General features: G+C 42.0%; 1 protein-coding gene across 2 annotated transcripts in view; it reads right to left on the minus strand.

The window, feature by feature from the left end:
• Positions 1 to 15,541, minus strand: part of LOC140359937 (neuropilin-2-like) — a 185,515-nt gene that overhangs the window by 67,925 nt on the left and 102,049 nt on the right. For both annotated transcript variants that reach the window (XM_072445188.1, XM_072445189.1), the window contains exons 8-10: positions 14,282 to 14,426; positions 4,935 to 5,110; positions 3,245 to 3,418 (exon numbers count right to left, since the gene is read on the minus strand). In XM_072445188.1, coding sequence (XP_072301289.1) covers positions 3,245 to 3,418; positions 4,935 to 5,110; positions 14,282 to 14,426 — 495 coding nt within the window. The remainder of the gene's footprint in view (positions 1 to 3,244; positions 3,419 to 4,934; positions 5,111 to 14,281; positions 14,427 to 15,541) is intronic.

The following is a 15,541-nucleotide window of genomic DNA, read 5'->3' on the forward strand; positions in this document are numbered from 1 at the left end:
CTCCTGAGTGCGAGCCGTCGTTACCGTCACTGCAGTCGGCGAGGTAATTATGTTTCCTAACTTACTGCCTTAATTAGAACTTAAATCTGTGAATATATGCTGTAAAAAGGAAAGAAAATGACTGATGTTGGAGCGTAGTCAAAGTGAGTAAAGCTGCATCGCCACTGAAGAAATGTACAATGTTAAATAAGACAATAAGATGAAATGTGATTGCTTGATTGAGTATTTATCTTGATTTTAGCATGTTTTTACTTTCCTAAAATAAGATTTGCCAACAGAACAAGTACATTTTGTTCTGATTTCGAGTGTAGAAGCCTTATTTTTCTCATTTCAAGTTGGAAAATGCTTGTCTTTTTCTTATTTTAAGTAAAACAAGATATTTCACGCTTGTTCCCTTGGCAATCTTACTTCAATGTAGTCAAAATATACCCAAAACAAGATAAATACTACTTATTTCAAGTACATATTAACTTGTTATCTTATTTTAGATGGTCATTTTCCCAGTGAATGTATTGTCATAAAGAATCAGGTCACTGCAGGCTTTTCCTGTTACTCTTAATTCAAGATTTAAATACCAATATCACTGTTCTTTTCACACGTGGAAAATCAGGAACCCAAACTTTAAAATAACTTTTCTGAAGAGCAAAACTCATTCTTATTTTCTCCCTCTCTACAGGTCGGAAAGTTTTAGTTTTTTTGTCGTTTTACTGAATTAGATTTGGCAGCTGCAATGAAAAGAGTAAAATACATATACAACTGCGTTTAAAAACATACAAATTATTGCTCAAAGTTCCATTTACAGTACGTGTGCTTTAGGGTGGAAGATCTCAGTATTTGTTTTGGAGCGTCTCAGTTTTCAGACAATATAATGTTTTTATTTTAATTTTTAATCCGCTCTTTTTTGCAGCCTTTTTAAGCTTTAAACGATTCAACTAAACGCTCAAAATGCTGTGAACGAAATACTCACTACAGAATGGACACTCGTATTTAGACCTAGTTTATAAGAGCTTTTCTATTAAGTTTTCTTACTGTACCTACCTTGTGTTGCAACACTGGAATCTCCCCATTGTGGGACAAATAAAGGCTTATCTTATCTTATTTGCTCCCAAGCCCTGAAAACACACTACGTTCTGCACGATTTAGAAACATTGCACACGAATGCCTTTAAACTCTTAGGGACCGTTTGATAAAAGCGACTGACGAGAACGAGAAAAACACTCGTCTTTTGTGTCCGTACAATCTCTCCAAACTAAAACATCTCCACGGACGACATTTCAAATCTGTCACGTTCGCTCTTTCGCACATCGCACAGATTGAAACGAACTCGACGCACAACTTCCACGGCGAGCAACAACGGCGGCGAGTTTCTCCTTTGATTCCTGGACGAGATTCCGATCGCCGGCGGCTAAAACGCTCCTTATCAAAACTCAGGCGTCGCTTTTTGAATTCACGTCGTGTCGTTTCTCTGTTCCTCCACGTGTAAATGCTTAGGAGGAGTTCCCCGAGATGCACATTGCAAACGACGGACGGATGAAAGGCGGGAAAGACGAGGCTTAGAAGTGCTATTAAAGACACGCTAAACCCTAACGGCGACTGGCGGCGCTGCTGCGTAGCCATGCAAACGAAAGACGCTTTTAATTAGCACCCAGGAGAAACAAATAGAGGATGAGTGAACAGGAAGATGAGAAGAGAGTCAAAGAAAGAGAGAGAGAAAGGGAGAGAAAGGTGATTAAATTGAATTATTATCGGTGCGTGGACTTGAATCAAATGGGGTTTTCAGAAAATGACTCAAAGGTTTGAAAAGACGGTGATGAATACTGGAGAAATGAGGCGGCGGACGGTGAAAGGCGAACAGAGACCGGCTGGAGTTTGGAGAACAGGTTTTTATCGACTGTTCGTACAAGTCGTTGATTGGAATTTCAGAAGAACGATCGTAAAAATATCAAACGCAACTAAATTTAAAGGGCCGTATGACAGGTTTGTACGGTTTTCTAATTGTGACTTTATTTGGTGTGTTTATACCTGTTGTACAGATACATGATAGTTTTACACCAGTTGAGCAGGTATTTGTGGATAAAAGTTGAAAAATGTGTAGAAAATGACAGGATGTGACATCACGCTAGGGACTCTAAGTTTATGCATAATTTACACAAAAACAACAGCTTTTTTGACTCTAAACGTTAATTCACGAAAGCAAAATCGCTCTTATATATTATTTGTGTGAAATAAATACACATTGTGACATTAAATGAGTTTTTGCCCAGCGTTTGCTTTGTAATTTTCTAGTATGATGTCTTCAATTACAAACAGGAAGTGGAATTATAAACCTAAAAATGTGATATTCTGTGATAATTTTTTTAAATAATTTTTAGCAAAATTCTAAATATATTTATCTTGATGGCATTTTAGTTCAATGAGTTGTCCGACCTGTAGGGGGCACTTTAAGAGTTGTTTTAACACTGAAAGGTAATAAGATAAGACAAGATAAGATAAAAAGTACGTTAAAGGAGCTCAGATACAACATGAGTTTCTGAGCCACTTAATATTGTTTTTAGATTTTGCAGCAAAAGAGGGAAAATTAAACGGTTGAGATGATTATTTTTGCTCATTACATCTAAACAGTTTTGGGACGAGAGCCACAAAATAAACTCCAACATCATTTTGTGTGGCAAAATCATTTACAATCAGGTTTATTTCAATTATTTCAGCCATTTATTGTGTTATTTTGACTTCATTTCACTAATATTATAATATACAAAAATAAAAGTACAAAAGTTTTAAATGACAACAGATGTTCTTGCAAATAAGGAATAATTAATACAATTGTAAATCAACAGGTTTAATTTGATAAATATTACAGATGTGACGGACTGGAAATGAACGTAAATATACGATTGAACACTCTTTTGTTTTTTTGTGTAATGTTACGATGATTAGGACAAACGTAACATTGCACTGATTATTCTCACTCACTTATCACAACCAAAAGAACCAGGACGCCACATTAAATCTATTTTTAGATTGAAAACAGGGGCCAAATAGCGCAATAAACCAGTCAAATAAACACAATAAGAGTTGATTTGAGCTGTATTGCCACATGAGAATGATCACAGCTGTCAGTTTGAGTGGCGTGCCGTTTGCGTGGTTCTTTAGAGGGTCTTAAAGGTTCTTTGGAGAGTCTTAAAGGTTCTTTGGAGGGTCTTAAAGGTTAGAAAAGCCTGCTCTGGTGGATCGTAGCCGTTACCTTGGCGAGTCCGGTCTTGCTGTCCGTGATGTGGCTCCAGTCTTTCCCGTTCAGGCTGTGGGCTAGTTTATATTTCCGGACAAAGGCCCTGTTCTCCGCACTGGTGCTGCCCTCCAGCCCCCGAGCACCCTGGGTAATGATGCCCCGGACCGTCTTCGGGACCCCCAGATCCACCTGGAGCAGAGCAAGGAGGAAGTGAGAGGGAGAGAAACAGGAAGTCAATGGTCACTAACGAAACGTGGAGTCAATCGACAGGGATTGATCGTTAGTTTCCTTCTCGTTTGGACAGGAAGCTTCTGAAATGTGACAGATGGAATGGTCAAAAAGTCAGTAAATTTGTAACTTATCATTTGAACTATGATATTTAGCTTCTGTAAATGTTCTTGTTTAAAGTGCTTATAAATGTCATGCTAATACGCAGCACATAAGCCAATGAAAACATGGGATGAAATGGTAATATCTGTCACAAAACACAGGGTGCGATTTGTCTGAGCACGTTTGTCTGAATTGTTCCGCGTGTTTATTTGCGCCGAAGTGTTAAGTGATTGTTAAAACACGGCCCGGGGGGGAGAACTTTGTCGCGGTTTCGAGTGACGCATTTGAATAAAAGTAATGACTTGACGCCGCCGCGCAGCCCCCGATATCAAAGCGAAGGGAAGAGCGTCTGACGGCTGTGAAGGGGGAGCGCGAATTGGGACGCCGCGGCGACCGTCAACGACCGACTGTTCAAAGTTTGAGCTGCTAATGAAGTGTTGAATTCGGCCCGGTCGCTGTTGTTTTATCTCCCCGGGAACAAAGAGGGAGTGACGGGAAAAACAGAGGCAGCGAAAGTGACAGAAAAACTCTCCCAATACCTCCCATCCTCCGCACACCGAGTACCCGTATTTTCTGGACTATAAGTCGCACCTTTTTTCATATACTTCTCTCTACTCCGGAGCGACTTATATGTGATGTTATTTGTTATTTTCACACTTGCAACCGCATTTCATACTCCAGTGCGACTTATATATGTTTTTTTCTTCTCTATTATGCATTTTTTGGCTGGTGCGACTTATACTCCAGTGCGACTTATAGTCCGGAAAATACGGTACTTCCTTTTTAGTATTGGTCACTTATTCCTTACAGTTTCTTGACTCAGCAAATTGTTTATTTTTACTTCACAGTATTAAATAAATTAAAATGTGAAGAGCTGTGAAGAGTACCTCATTAGCATTTGACTGATTTGATTTCCAAGGTGTTATGACGTTATTGTAGACTGAGGGTAGGTTGTAGCTCACACCAACGTTCCTGATTTCGAATTGATTTCCAAAACAATTACCGTATTTTCCGGTAAGTCGCACCTTTGTTCATAGTTTTGGCCGTGGTGCGACTTATACTTATATTTATACTTATATACATATACTCCGGAGCGACTTATATGTGATATTATTTGTTATTTTCACACTTGCAACCGCATTTCATACTCCAGTGCGACTTATATGTTTTTTTCTTCTCTATTATGCATTTTTTGGCTGGTGCGACTTATACTCTGGTGCGACTTATAGTCCAGAAAATACGGTACAATTCCATGACCACCTCTGAAACCGTTTCTACCGTAAACTGTGGAACGTTGAGGCGTGATGTAAATGTCTCCTTCAGTGTGACTCGTGAGACAGAGAGTACAGTTGCGTGAACGTTGACGGGGAAATACCTGCAGCCACTCTTCCCCGGCGATGGGCTGTGTGGGATTGGGAAACCAGCCCGAACGACTGGCCACGAGCCGGGCCGCGCCCATGGAGCCGTGCAGGTCCCTCATGGACGAGGACGAGATCTGGGAGTCAGGGAGGAGGCCCGACATCATGCCCTGGAGCTCAGAACACGGAGCGTCTGCGGACAAAGACACGGAAACATACTTTAACTTTATTATCAACGGGACAAAGACAAGGAAACATACTTTAACTCTATTATCAACATAAGGAATAAGCAGAAAGAAGAGCAATTTTATGTTCTCTGCCAACTTTTTCAACTCATACTTAACACTGACATTTTGAAAAAGTGTTTACTGTATTTTCCGGACTATAAATCGCACTTTTTTCATAGTTTTGGCTGGGGAGCAACTTATACTTGTATTTATACTTATATACTTATACTCTATTATTTGTTATTTTCACACTTGCAACCGCATTTCATACTCCAGTGCGACTTATATATGTTTTTATCTTGTCTATTATGCATTTTTTGGCTGGTGCGACTTATACTCCAGTGCGACTTATAGTCCAGAAAATACGGTAATCTAGTTTTTCTTGTACATTTTACATTTTGAGGCTGTGTTTTGATTTTGATTTTTGACCACGGAAGAAAATTTGTCAGTCTCCCATTTTCACATCTTGAGATAAAGAACAATAAAGAATCTTGAATAGTGACACTCCAGGATTCAAGGGGACAAATCCTACAAACATGACAAGACAAAATGGACAGAATAATGTCCATGTTGGTGTAATCCCTCATTTGTCCAGGAGTGGCCCACGGTAGGATGAGTTTAGGTAGTTATCTGAGCACTTTTCGACTGCCACGATTGAAAATTTCTTCAAAATGGCGATCAAAACGTCTCAGAAACAGTGTCCGGACCATGTATTCCACTAAAATACGGTAAAACATCTCAATCTATATCTGATGTTTTGTTCTGAAGCAAAAACCAGGGTTAGAATTCCAATTTTGTCATTAAAACTGGGACTAAACCTGGACTTGAACAAGACCAAACCATCAAGTCCAAACCCAAACCAGGACACGTAAAAAAAGCACCTTTGTTGACTACTTTATCAATATCATCCTCTCGCTTGGTGGTAAATTGTTTAGCTCATTTGCCACACAGCTACAAGGCCGCGGGTTCAACTCCCTCACCGCGTGGCGCCTTCCCGTGAGAAGATTGTACGTTTTCCCCATGATTACAAAACGTCAACATGATTAAATGTAAAAGGCTTTCTCGGCAGCCATATTTAGCCAAAGACAACCGATGAATCACAATCTTATTTCTGTAAGAAGCTGTTGCTAAAACATCATATTACATTCGTTTTACATGTCCAGCGCATTAGCATCGCGCACCACCCCGTATATTATTTTCATACTGTTATTCAGAAGATGGATAAGTTGCGCAGAGCCTCCTGTGCGGACGGGACGTGAGGGAATAGAGTCGGGGAAATCCCTAAGTGAGCTAATGAAAGCGTGCAGTAGATCAAAGTCGTATTATTTATTACTCTGAATAGTGTCTAACTATAGAGTCTAATGCTTAAACATGTCTTTTAAATGGAAGAGAAGAGATGAAGACGGTCCAGCGACTCCAGTTGGTCGGTTTGGGCTCAAGAGAATGGTATATAAGACTAAATATAGTTTGGAAATAAATGAAAATATCAATCACCAATCCATCCACTTTCAGGTGATCGAAATACAATAGTGAGTACAAACAGTTGAGACTATATTTTAAAACATCTTTTTAATGTAAAAATGTAGTTAGCGATATAACATTTAGGATTTAGGTCAGAATTTTTGCCCGTTTATGTCTCGTTTGACCGTTTTGGTGAAGTTTATAATTGTACTTCCTGGTTGGACGTGAGGAGCAGATGATGTGACATGGGTAGGTGTAATTTCACAACTGTTACCTAGCAACTGTACTGTAAACAAGAAGAAGAAGAAGAAGAAGAAGAAGAAGAAGAAGAAGAAGAAGAAGAAGAAGAAGAAGAAGAAGAAGAAGAAGAAGAAGAAGAAGAAGAAGAAGAAGAAGAAGAAGAAGAAGAAGAAGAAGAAGAAGAAGAAGAAGAAGAAGAAGAAGAAGAAGAAGAAGAAGAAGAAGAAGAAGAAAAAGAAACCAAGGGCCATAAAACACTGAGGAAGAAGTCAGCACTGCAGGGAGTCTACAACTACAGAAGACGTACAGCTACAGAAGACGTACAGCTACAGAAGACGTACAACTACAGTAGGTGGTGGTAATGTAAAACGTGGATACCAACCGCCATAAAACACCAAAGAAGAAGAAATAATGTTTCTTTGGACTAAACCATGACAGAACCTGGATTAAAACTGTTTTTCAGCCTTTTTTGAGTCGCTGCACTAAATCACAATAAAACATGACCAAATCAGAACGGAATGTAACGCACAATGTCCTCGCTACTGTCAGTTTACTTAACGATGATTGCTTTGCTTTGTGCTTCGGCGCAGGAGCATGTTCCCGACACTCCAAATTGCACACGGCACACCTCGCATTAGCTCAAGTCTCGCTCGTGCTCCCCCGCAATCTGTTTGAACATCAAGAGACTAAAGGACATTGATCTCATATATGGTAAATGTGCTTCTTTCTCTACCTCCAATAAGCACTCAAAGCAACAACCACTCACCCATTCACACACCGGCGGACGCAGACACCGTAACGTTTGGGTCAGTGGATCCGATCTCTCCGCCAACAATGATCTTTTTTTTTTGGTACGGTTCCACGTACAAACCCTCTTCCAACTGAGCCGTCGCCAAAGGCCAAAACCGAGACTAATTCAACAACCAAAACCGGGGCCGAACCGCGACGTCAACAAGAAGACAAACCCGGGACTCCGCCTATACCTTTTACATTGCGTAATAACGTCCATGTCACGGTCTGGGCGAGTGAGTCCGAGTGACCATTGTGAACACGCGGAACATAGAGGAGGTCTATAGAGTTGATCAAGTGATATAGAAAGGTCAGACGGTTTAAAAGGGCAGAAGAGAGAGGACACGCACGGGCTCAGGGGGCGGGCGGCGACAGTGAAGGGTGAACCTGATTGATGGTGACATTCGCGAGGCCTTGGCGCAAATGAATGTTTAATGCGGGCACCAAGAGCCAGCGCCGCTTTGGTAAATAATGAATCGGCCGTAAACAACCGCGGCGTTCGGAGCCAGGCAAAGTGATTAGCAACGAGCCGCATTGTTTGTACTGAGAGTTAAATCTGCGATCGTGTAAAAAAAAAAAGGGGGAGGGGCTGTCTCTAGGGCGCGCCGTAAAGAGATGGGATAAAGAGGTTGTGCGGCTTGTTGAATGATACGGCTTCTGTGCCCTGTACACAGGTAGCCAGGATGTATCCACGAGGTTCTGAGTCATGAGGAATTGTGAAAACGTTGGCGAGTGTAGAGTTTAACAATTAAAAAACAAATGATTTAATCTTTTGATTCATAGACGTATAAATAAGTAGATAAATAAGTAGCTCGATGCTCATGCTATCGCTCACCTAGCAACACGGCTAGTTCGGGATGTATGTGGGTTTTCTGCGTCTACTTAAAGAGCGGGAAACAGGGAAGTGTGCCGTTAGCATGCTAGTTGTTGTTAGCTTTACTGTCAAGGTAAAATGAATGATTAGGACGCTGAAGTAGGTTAGCGAGCGATGACTTTGGATCTCGGCAAACAGTTTAAATTAGGTTTGGCGGCTAATTTAAGGACATCTACATCTAACAGTACATCTACGATACTTCTCTGAGAATAAAACGCTCATGATACAGAGAAACCAATGTGGTCTCATTTTCATCCAAATAGAGGCTTTTACTATATATCTTTACAGGGGGAAAACAGATTTTAATTTATTATAAAAATAAATGTGTACAGGAACTATATCTTTAAGAAGAAACAACTTTATTTTTACGAAGACACTATTTTCTTTTAATGAGGAAACAACTTTCTTTTGATGAGGAAACAACTTAAATTTGGCGAGGAAACAATTTTATTTTGACATGGAACTACTTTATTTAGACAATTTTATTTTGTCAAGGAAATAACTTTATTTTGAAGAGGGAACAACTTTATTTCGACGAGGAAATAACTTTATAGCAAGGAGTTTAGCATAATAAAGGACCTTACAGGACCTAACAATATTTCAATACCTCATACTATCCTTTCAAAACAAAATACTTTCACATATTACACGTCCCAAGCGTGAATAAATGGACAAAATAAGGGAATCGAAGCCTCTACTGTCACTGAGTCCTCCTCGGTATATAATGTTCCTAGAAGAAAATCCAGACGACTTTACCTCATTTCTAAGGCAGTAAATAACCAATGCAGTGACAGCAATGACAAAATTACACCTCGAATCTTACATTATTTTCCCATAATGTCACCAAAAAGCAGAAAAATGCCGCTATCTCTCCTCCGCGCATAAACAGACCGCCAGTGGGAACAGTCTAATCCCTGCGCCGCCCATAAAGCTTTCATTCAGTGACATGCCATTAACTTAAATCACACTTTTATGTCCCTCCCTCAACTTTTCCACCCACTTTTTACCTATACTTTTTCATTTGCCTCCGTCGTGCGTCCACGCCGCACCTCGTTCTCCTCATCTCGCTCGCTCTCCTCCTCTCGGTCTGATCTCATTTCCACGCAGCCCGGGGCATCTATCAATCATTTATTTTTAGTACCTTTATGATATTTCTTCCTCACGCCGCGCTCTAGTGAGGAAAAGGCCAAGTGGAGCCTCGCCGGTGGTGGGTTTTTCCAGGCTTCAGTGAGGTAGAATTGGACGCAGTGGGAAGTGAGTGGGCTGAACTTCACAGAGAAACGAGACCTACCGTGGTCGTGCTTTGTGTGCATCTGTGGAAGCTCGCGGGAGGACGGCTCTTAAAGGGATAATGCCCATGTTTATTTCGGAACGGCTTTATTTAGAGAGAAAAGCAAACACGGACGTGCCACGGCATGGGGTCTTACTCCAGGTAAAAGGGGCACTCACGTGTGGAGGGTCTGCCACCTGTTTTACTTTGACGTTACACGTTTTATTGTATTACATTTATCAATCCCCATCGAGACAATCAGGCGACCTCATCATGCCTAGTCATGGGTCAGATTTGCATTATTCCCGTATCACTGCATGATTCCCTACTTATTTCACTAAAGGCATGTTCAAATTTGGTCCTGGTTTGGTCCTGGTTTGGTCCTGGTTTGGCCCTGGTTTGGCCCTGGTTTGGTCCTGGTTTGGCCCTGGTTTGCTCCTGGTTTGGTCCTGGTTTGGCCCTGGTTTGGTCCTGGTTTGGTCCTGGTTTGGTCCTGGTTTGGTCCTTGTTTGGTCCTGGTTTGGTTCTGGTTTGGTCCTGGTTTGGTCCTGGTTTGGGCCTGGTTTGGTCCTTGTTTGGTCCTGGTTTGGTCCTGGTTTGGTCCTGGTTTGGTCCTTGTTTGCTCCTGGTTTGGTCCTGGTTTGGTCCTGGTTTGGTCCTGGTTTGGTCCTGGTTTGTTCCTGGTTTGGTCCTGGTTTGGTCCTGGTTTGGTCCTTGTTTGGTCCTGGTTTGGTCCTGGTTTGGTCCTGGTTTGGTCCTTGTTTGGTCCTGGTTTGGTCCTGGTTTGGTCCTGGTTTGGTCCTTGTTTGCTCCTGGTTTGGTCCTTGTTTGCTCCTGGTTTGGTCCTTGTTTGCTCCTGGTTTAGTCCTGGTTTGCTCCTGGTTTAGGTCCAGGTTCAGTCCCACTTTTGGTGTGGCCTTTGTGCAAGTAGTGAGTGAACGCAGCTTATGTGATTGTAAGCTGCTTCCATGAAATCCATGGGTGGTAGTTATTGTTCATAATATCTCAATTTTCTATCACTTTTGAAGAGATTTCTCAGTAAAACACTAAATGGAAAACAACCAAACATCAACAAAAGTCAGTCAGAGGCAAAAAATCTGTCTTTTTCACAATCAGCCAAGCACGCATTGCTTCAAAGTCAAAGTCGACCACGAAGCCATTGTTGCCCCTTGTAAAAAGGTTTGTCTGGAGCCACAAAAAGTATCATGTCATTTTTTTTTATCTTTATTGATTAATGACTATTATCTATTTGTTTAGACAAATAAAAAGGGCTTTGGATCTTTTGTTCTTTGGATTTATTCCTCCAAACCACATGATTTGACTGAAAAAGTATTGGCTATGGACTTCTCAATTCAAAAGACCAAAGCTGATCGTTGACAATTAACAAGTTGACCTCAATCTGATCTGATGAAAATGTGATAAATGGCCCCGCCTCTTATTGCAGGAGAGTAATAAAGAACACAACTGTACGGACGTGACTTGTGATTCAATAGGTTCCTCGTCCACGCTCATTACACTGCATGACTCACCTCTACGATGTCTGCTAAAGCGTCGTCTTTGAAAGAACAGAAGCTGTAGGTGGTTAGGCTTTTCCCTCTCAGCTTTAAAGTGTATGCATTGCCCATTTTCCAAAACAAAATAATAAGCCATTATTTGTGTTCTTCTAAAAGGCTTTCCCAGACACTCAAAGTTGCCAAAGTTACAATTTCGTGCGACGATTCGCTCGCCGCACACTCTCACGTCCGCTCCATTGGCTCAAAGGAAAACAATGCAACGGTCAGAGCGGGGATTTACTGCCAACTTCACGGACCAACACCACCGTTATGTGAGAGTGTAATGCGTCATTATTAGTCATGCATGTTGGTGCTTCTCTTTCTTGTCCATCTAAATCCACATATGTAATTAAATCCTCACTAGAACGTGCTCAGAACAAGACTCGTTCTGAGCGTTTCTGCCTCGAATTACGATCATGCGCGGCCACATTAGCACGGGGCAAGCTAGCGTTTGCGTAGCTCACCTGTGTCTTTACCAGTAGATGGAGCCCAAAATCGATTCCGCGCAAGGGAAATCCCACAGACATGAATGTTTGTAGGAAAGGTGAAAACTGTGTTCATATGACGACACTTGAATCCTTTTCTACAATGTTGTTCGTATAAAATAAAATATATTTGTCCTAAAACATGAGATGTTAAAGTAAAGTTACTCAAGAGCACGTTAAAGGCCAATAACAGAACAAAGAATGCATCATATTTGTCCTTTTGTACTGTTATTTATTGAAAATCACAATTACTTTCTATCAATCAGGTGTTAACTGGTCAAAATCTGGTCTTAGCACGCCCTCTACTGGCAACAGGGGAGAAATACAAAGCTAGCTCGCCGTGACATGCTAATACGAGCTTGCGATTGAAATTAATGCAATTTGGCGTCAGAAATGATCTGACCCAATGATTTATGCGTGACTTAGAAATATTTCGGGGGAAATTCTGAAACTGCGTGTTTTCGTAGGCTCAGAAGGAGACGACCTCGCGAACAGGATGGATCAAACAGGCGTGAATGAAGCTAAATAAGGTAAGGATCAATGTTATGATGTGATTAAAAGCTCTAAAAACAGTACATTTTGTGTTCTATGTGTCCTTTCGGTTCGTGCCGGTCACTGTTTTCCCCTCTCAACCACAAATAGCGGACAGTGGCTCGGCGCCATCTGATCTAACGCAATTTCAGGTGCGTTAGGCAAAAAGGTGAATAATACGCCGCCTTCCCGTCTCCCTCCTCCCCACGCCGCGCACACATCCACGGCGGCGCGGCCCTGTTTGAATTTGGCTGGCGTGGGCGCCGAAATAGCCCTCCTTCGATAAGAGCCGTATCCATCGCCGCGAATGGCCACTACAATGGCAGCGGCGAGGCCTTAACCCAATAATGACACCGTCGCACGCGCGCGCACAAAATGGATTCTACTCTTTTTTCCCCTTCCACCGCCGAAAAACAGAAACGCACAGACGGCCTAATTAAGTTCCGTCTATTTATAGTATTGAAGCTGATTATGCCGTCGGAAAGTGGTGTTTGTTTGCCAGCGCGAGAGATGAAAGCCGATGCTATCACCTACACAGCCAGCGCGGTATCATTCTATTAAGGCGGGCGAGGGAGGGCGGGGCGGGGCGGGGGAGGGGGGAGGAGACGCACCCCCGAAAGGATCTGAAAACAGGAGAAGGGCCGGGGCAAAGTGTCACGAGGCGCAAGAGCAGCCGGCTTTTGTGCGGGGCAGAATGGGCCGACAAAAGGACTGAATATATGAATACGAGTAATGGAGATTAATACAGGCGCTAATATGAGAATTATCATTAGATTATGTTACAGAGAATGGGCGCTTTGTAGTGACCTGTTGAGAGGAAATGCATTAAAAGGGATTATGGGAAATGTGTAAATGAAGAGATGTCGGTGTTTTTTTTTTATGCGGTAGGCCAGGGGAGGGGCGCAAGGGGTCTCTGCAAGGTCCGATTTCAGGCTTTAAATCGTGTTGTTGAATTAGTTTCTTTGGCAGAAAACGGTCTATTTGGGATTGCGTTTTTGTTTCATTTGTATATAATGTCTCACAAAAGTCAGAATATGAACATTAGACATTTCAAAAGTATAAAACATCAAACTAAACTGATTTATTTATTTATTTATTGGGGGTTGAAAGGAAAGGAGAGAAGGGAGACTTTTTGAATTGAAGTTATGCTTAAAAGGTAGAACTACCGTATTTTCCGGACTATAAGTCGCACCGGAGTATAAAAAACACATGAAATGCAGTTGCAAGTGTGAAAATAACAAATAATATCACATATAAGTCGCTCCAAAGTATAAGTGTAAGTCACACCCCAGCCAAAACTATGAAAAAAGGTGCCACTCATAGTCCGGAAAATACGGTACAAATCCTCTGTTCGGATTGAAAACCGGTAGAAAAGGTAAAGAAAAAGGTTAGAAGAGAATAGTTACGCTTGCAAAACCAAAATGATCTTAAATGGAAGTTAAACAACTTTAAAAGTGAACTTCAAATCCACTTTTAAGACAGAACATAGAGACGGTTTTGTCTTTCGTGAACATAGAAAGTGGAGACAAAGTTTTGAAGAGAACAGAATAGAACACGCTGTCGTTTCCCATCGAAATGTCTGGATTTTGAAGTTAACTTTCAATCCGAAAAAATAATTAGATTGAGAACAAAGACATAAAGCGTTAATGTTCCAAATGTTCTTTTTTTGAGCGTAAGCGATGGAAGACGGAAGTCCGTATTTTCTGGACTATAAGTCGCACCTTTTTTCATAGTTTTGGCCGGGGTGCGACTTATACTTATATTTATACTTATATACTTATACTCCGGAGTGACTTATATGTGATATTATTTGTTATTTTGACACTTGCAACTGCATTTCAAACTCCAGTGCGACTTATATATGTTTTTTTCTTCTCTATTATGCATTTTTTGCCTACTTTACTTCCACATGCACTACCCGAAGTGCGTCTCACCTGTGATCTGGCATCCGTACAGCTCGAACCTCATGGCGATCCCGTTCTTCCAGGTCTGCGGTCGGATCCGGACGAAGCGGGCCAGGACGGGCTGAGGGATCCGGTTCAGGACCACCTCCGCCGGGTCGGTGTTGGCGTGGAAGACCTGCGCAGAGGAGGCACGAGTTATAGAGGACAACATCTGTAACATGGACCTAAAAGTGCAGTCTGAGAACACCAATCCTGAGAAAGAGATGGTGGAGTCTATATTCCATTTGCAAACACAATTTCACTATCTTTTTTGTTTCCTGTTACAAAAAACTACGGCTTAAAGGGACATTGTGTAACTTTAGTGTGGAGGCGCTGTTACTTTGCTTAGAGTGATTCACAGTATGGCATTAATCATGTCTATCTCCATGGAGACAAGCAGGTGATCCAATAAGACGCAGCAACAAAAAGCCTCCACCCAACACAAAAAAGCATCCACCCAACGCTAAAAAACTATAAAAAAAAGCCTCTACCCAACGCTAAAAAAAATGCAAAAAGGATCCACCCCAACGCTAAAAGCATCCAACCCAACGCAAAAAACTCCACCCAACGCTAAAAAGCATTCACCCAACGCTAAAAAACAATAAAAAACAATAAAAAAGCATCCACCCAACGCTAAAAAGCCTCCACCCAACGCTGAAAAGCATTCACCCAACGCTAAAAAACAATAAAAAAGCATCCACCCAACGCTAAAAAGCCTCCACCCAACGCTAAAAAGCATTCACCCAACGCTAAAAAACAATAAAAAAGCATCCACCCAACGCTAAAAAGCCTCCACCCAACGCTAAAAAGCATTCACCCAACGCTAAAAAACAATAAAAAAGCCTCCACCCAACGCTGAAAAGCCTCCACCCAACAAAAAAAGCATACACCCAACGCTAAAAGCATACACCCGCCCTTAAACGACCCACAGTGAAGCTTTCCTCCTCCCGGCGTCTGCTTCCACCTCGTGTGCGTCGCTCGGCCTTCCTCTCATCACCCTGACACTTTCATTCAAACATATCATTCTGACCGGAGAAAAAGCCCCACTCTTCTTTTCAGCTGACAGTGCCCCCCCATCACACACACACACACACCGCACACGCACACACCGCACACCGCACACGCACACGCACAACGCACAACGCACACCGCACACGCACACACCGCACACCGCACACGCACACGCACAACGCACAACGCACACCGCACACCGCACACACCGCACACCGCACACGCACAACGCACAACGCA

This window comes from Eucyclogobius newberryi, unplaced genomic scaffold, assembly GCF_026437365.1.
Source record: "Eucyclogobius newberryi isolate DKJ021-1_F unplaced genomic scaffold, fEucNew1.0.hap1 SCAF_14, whole genome shotgun sequence".
NCBI lineage: Eukaryota > Metazoa > Chordata > Actinopteri > Gobiiformes > Gobiidae > Eucyclogobius > Eucyclogobius newberryi.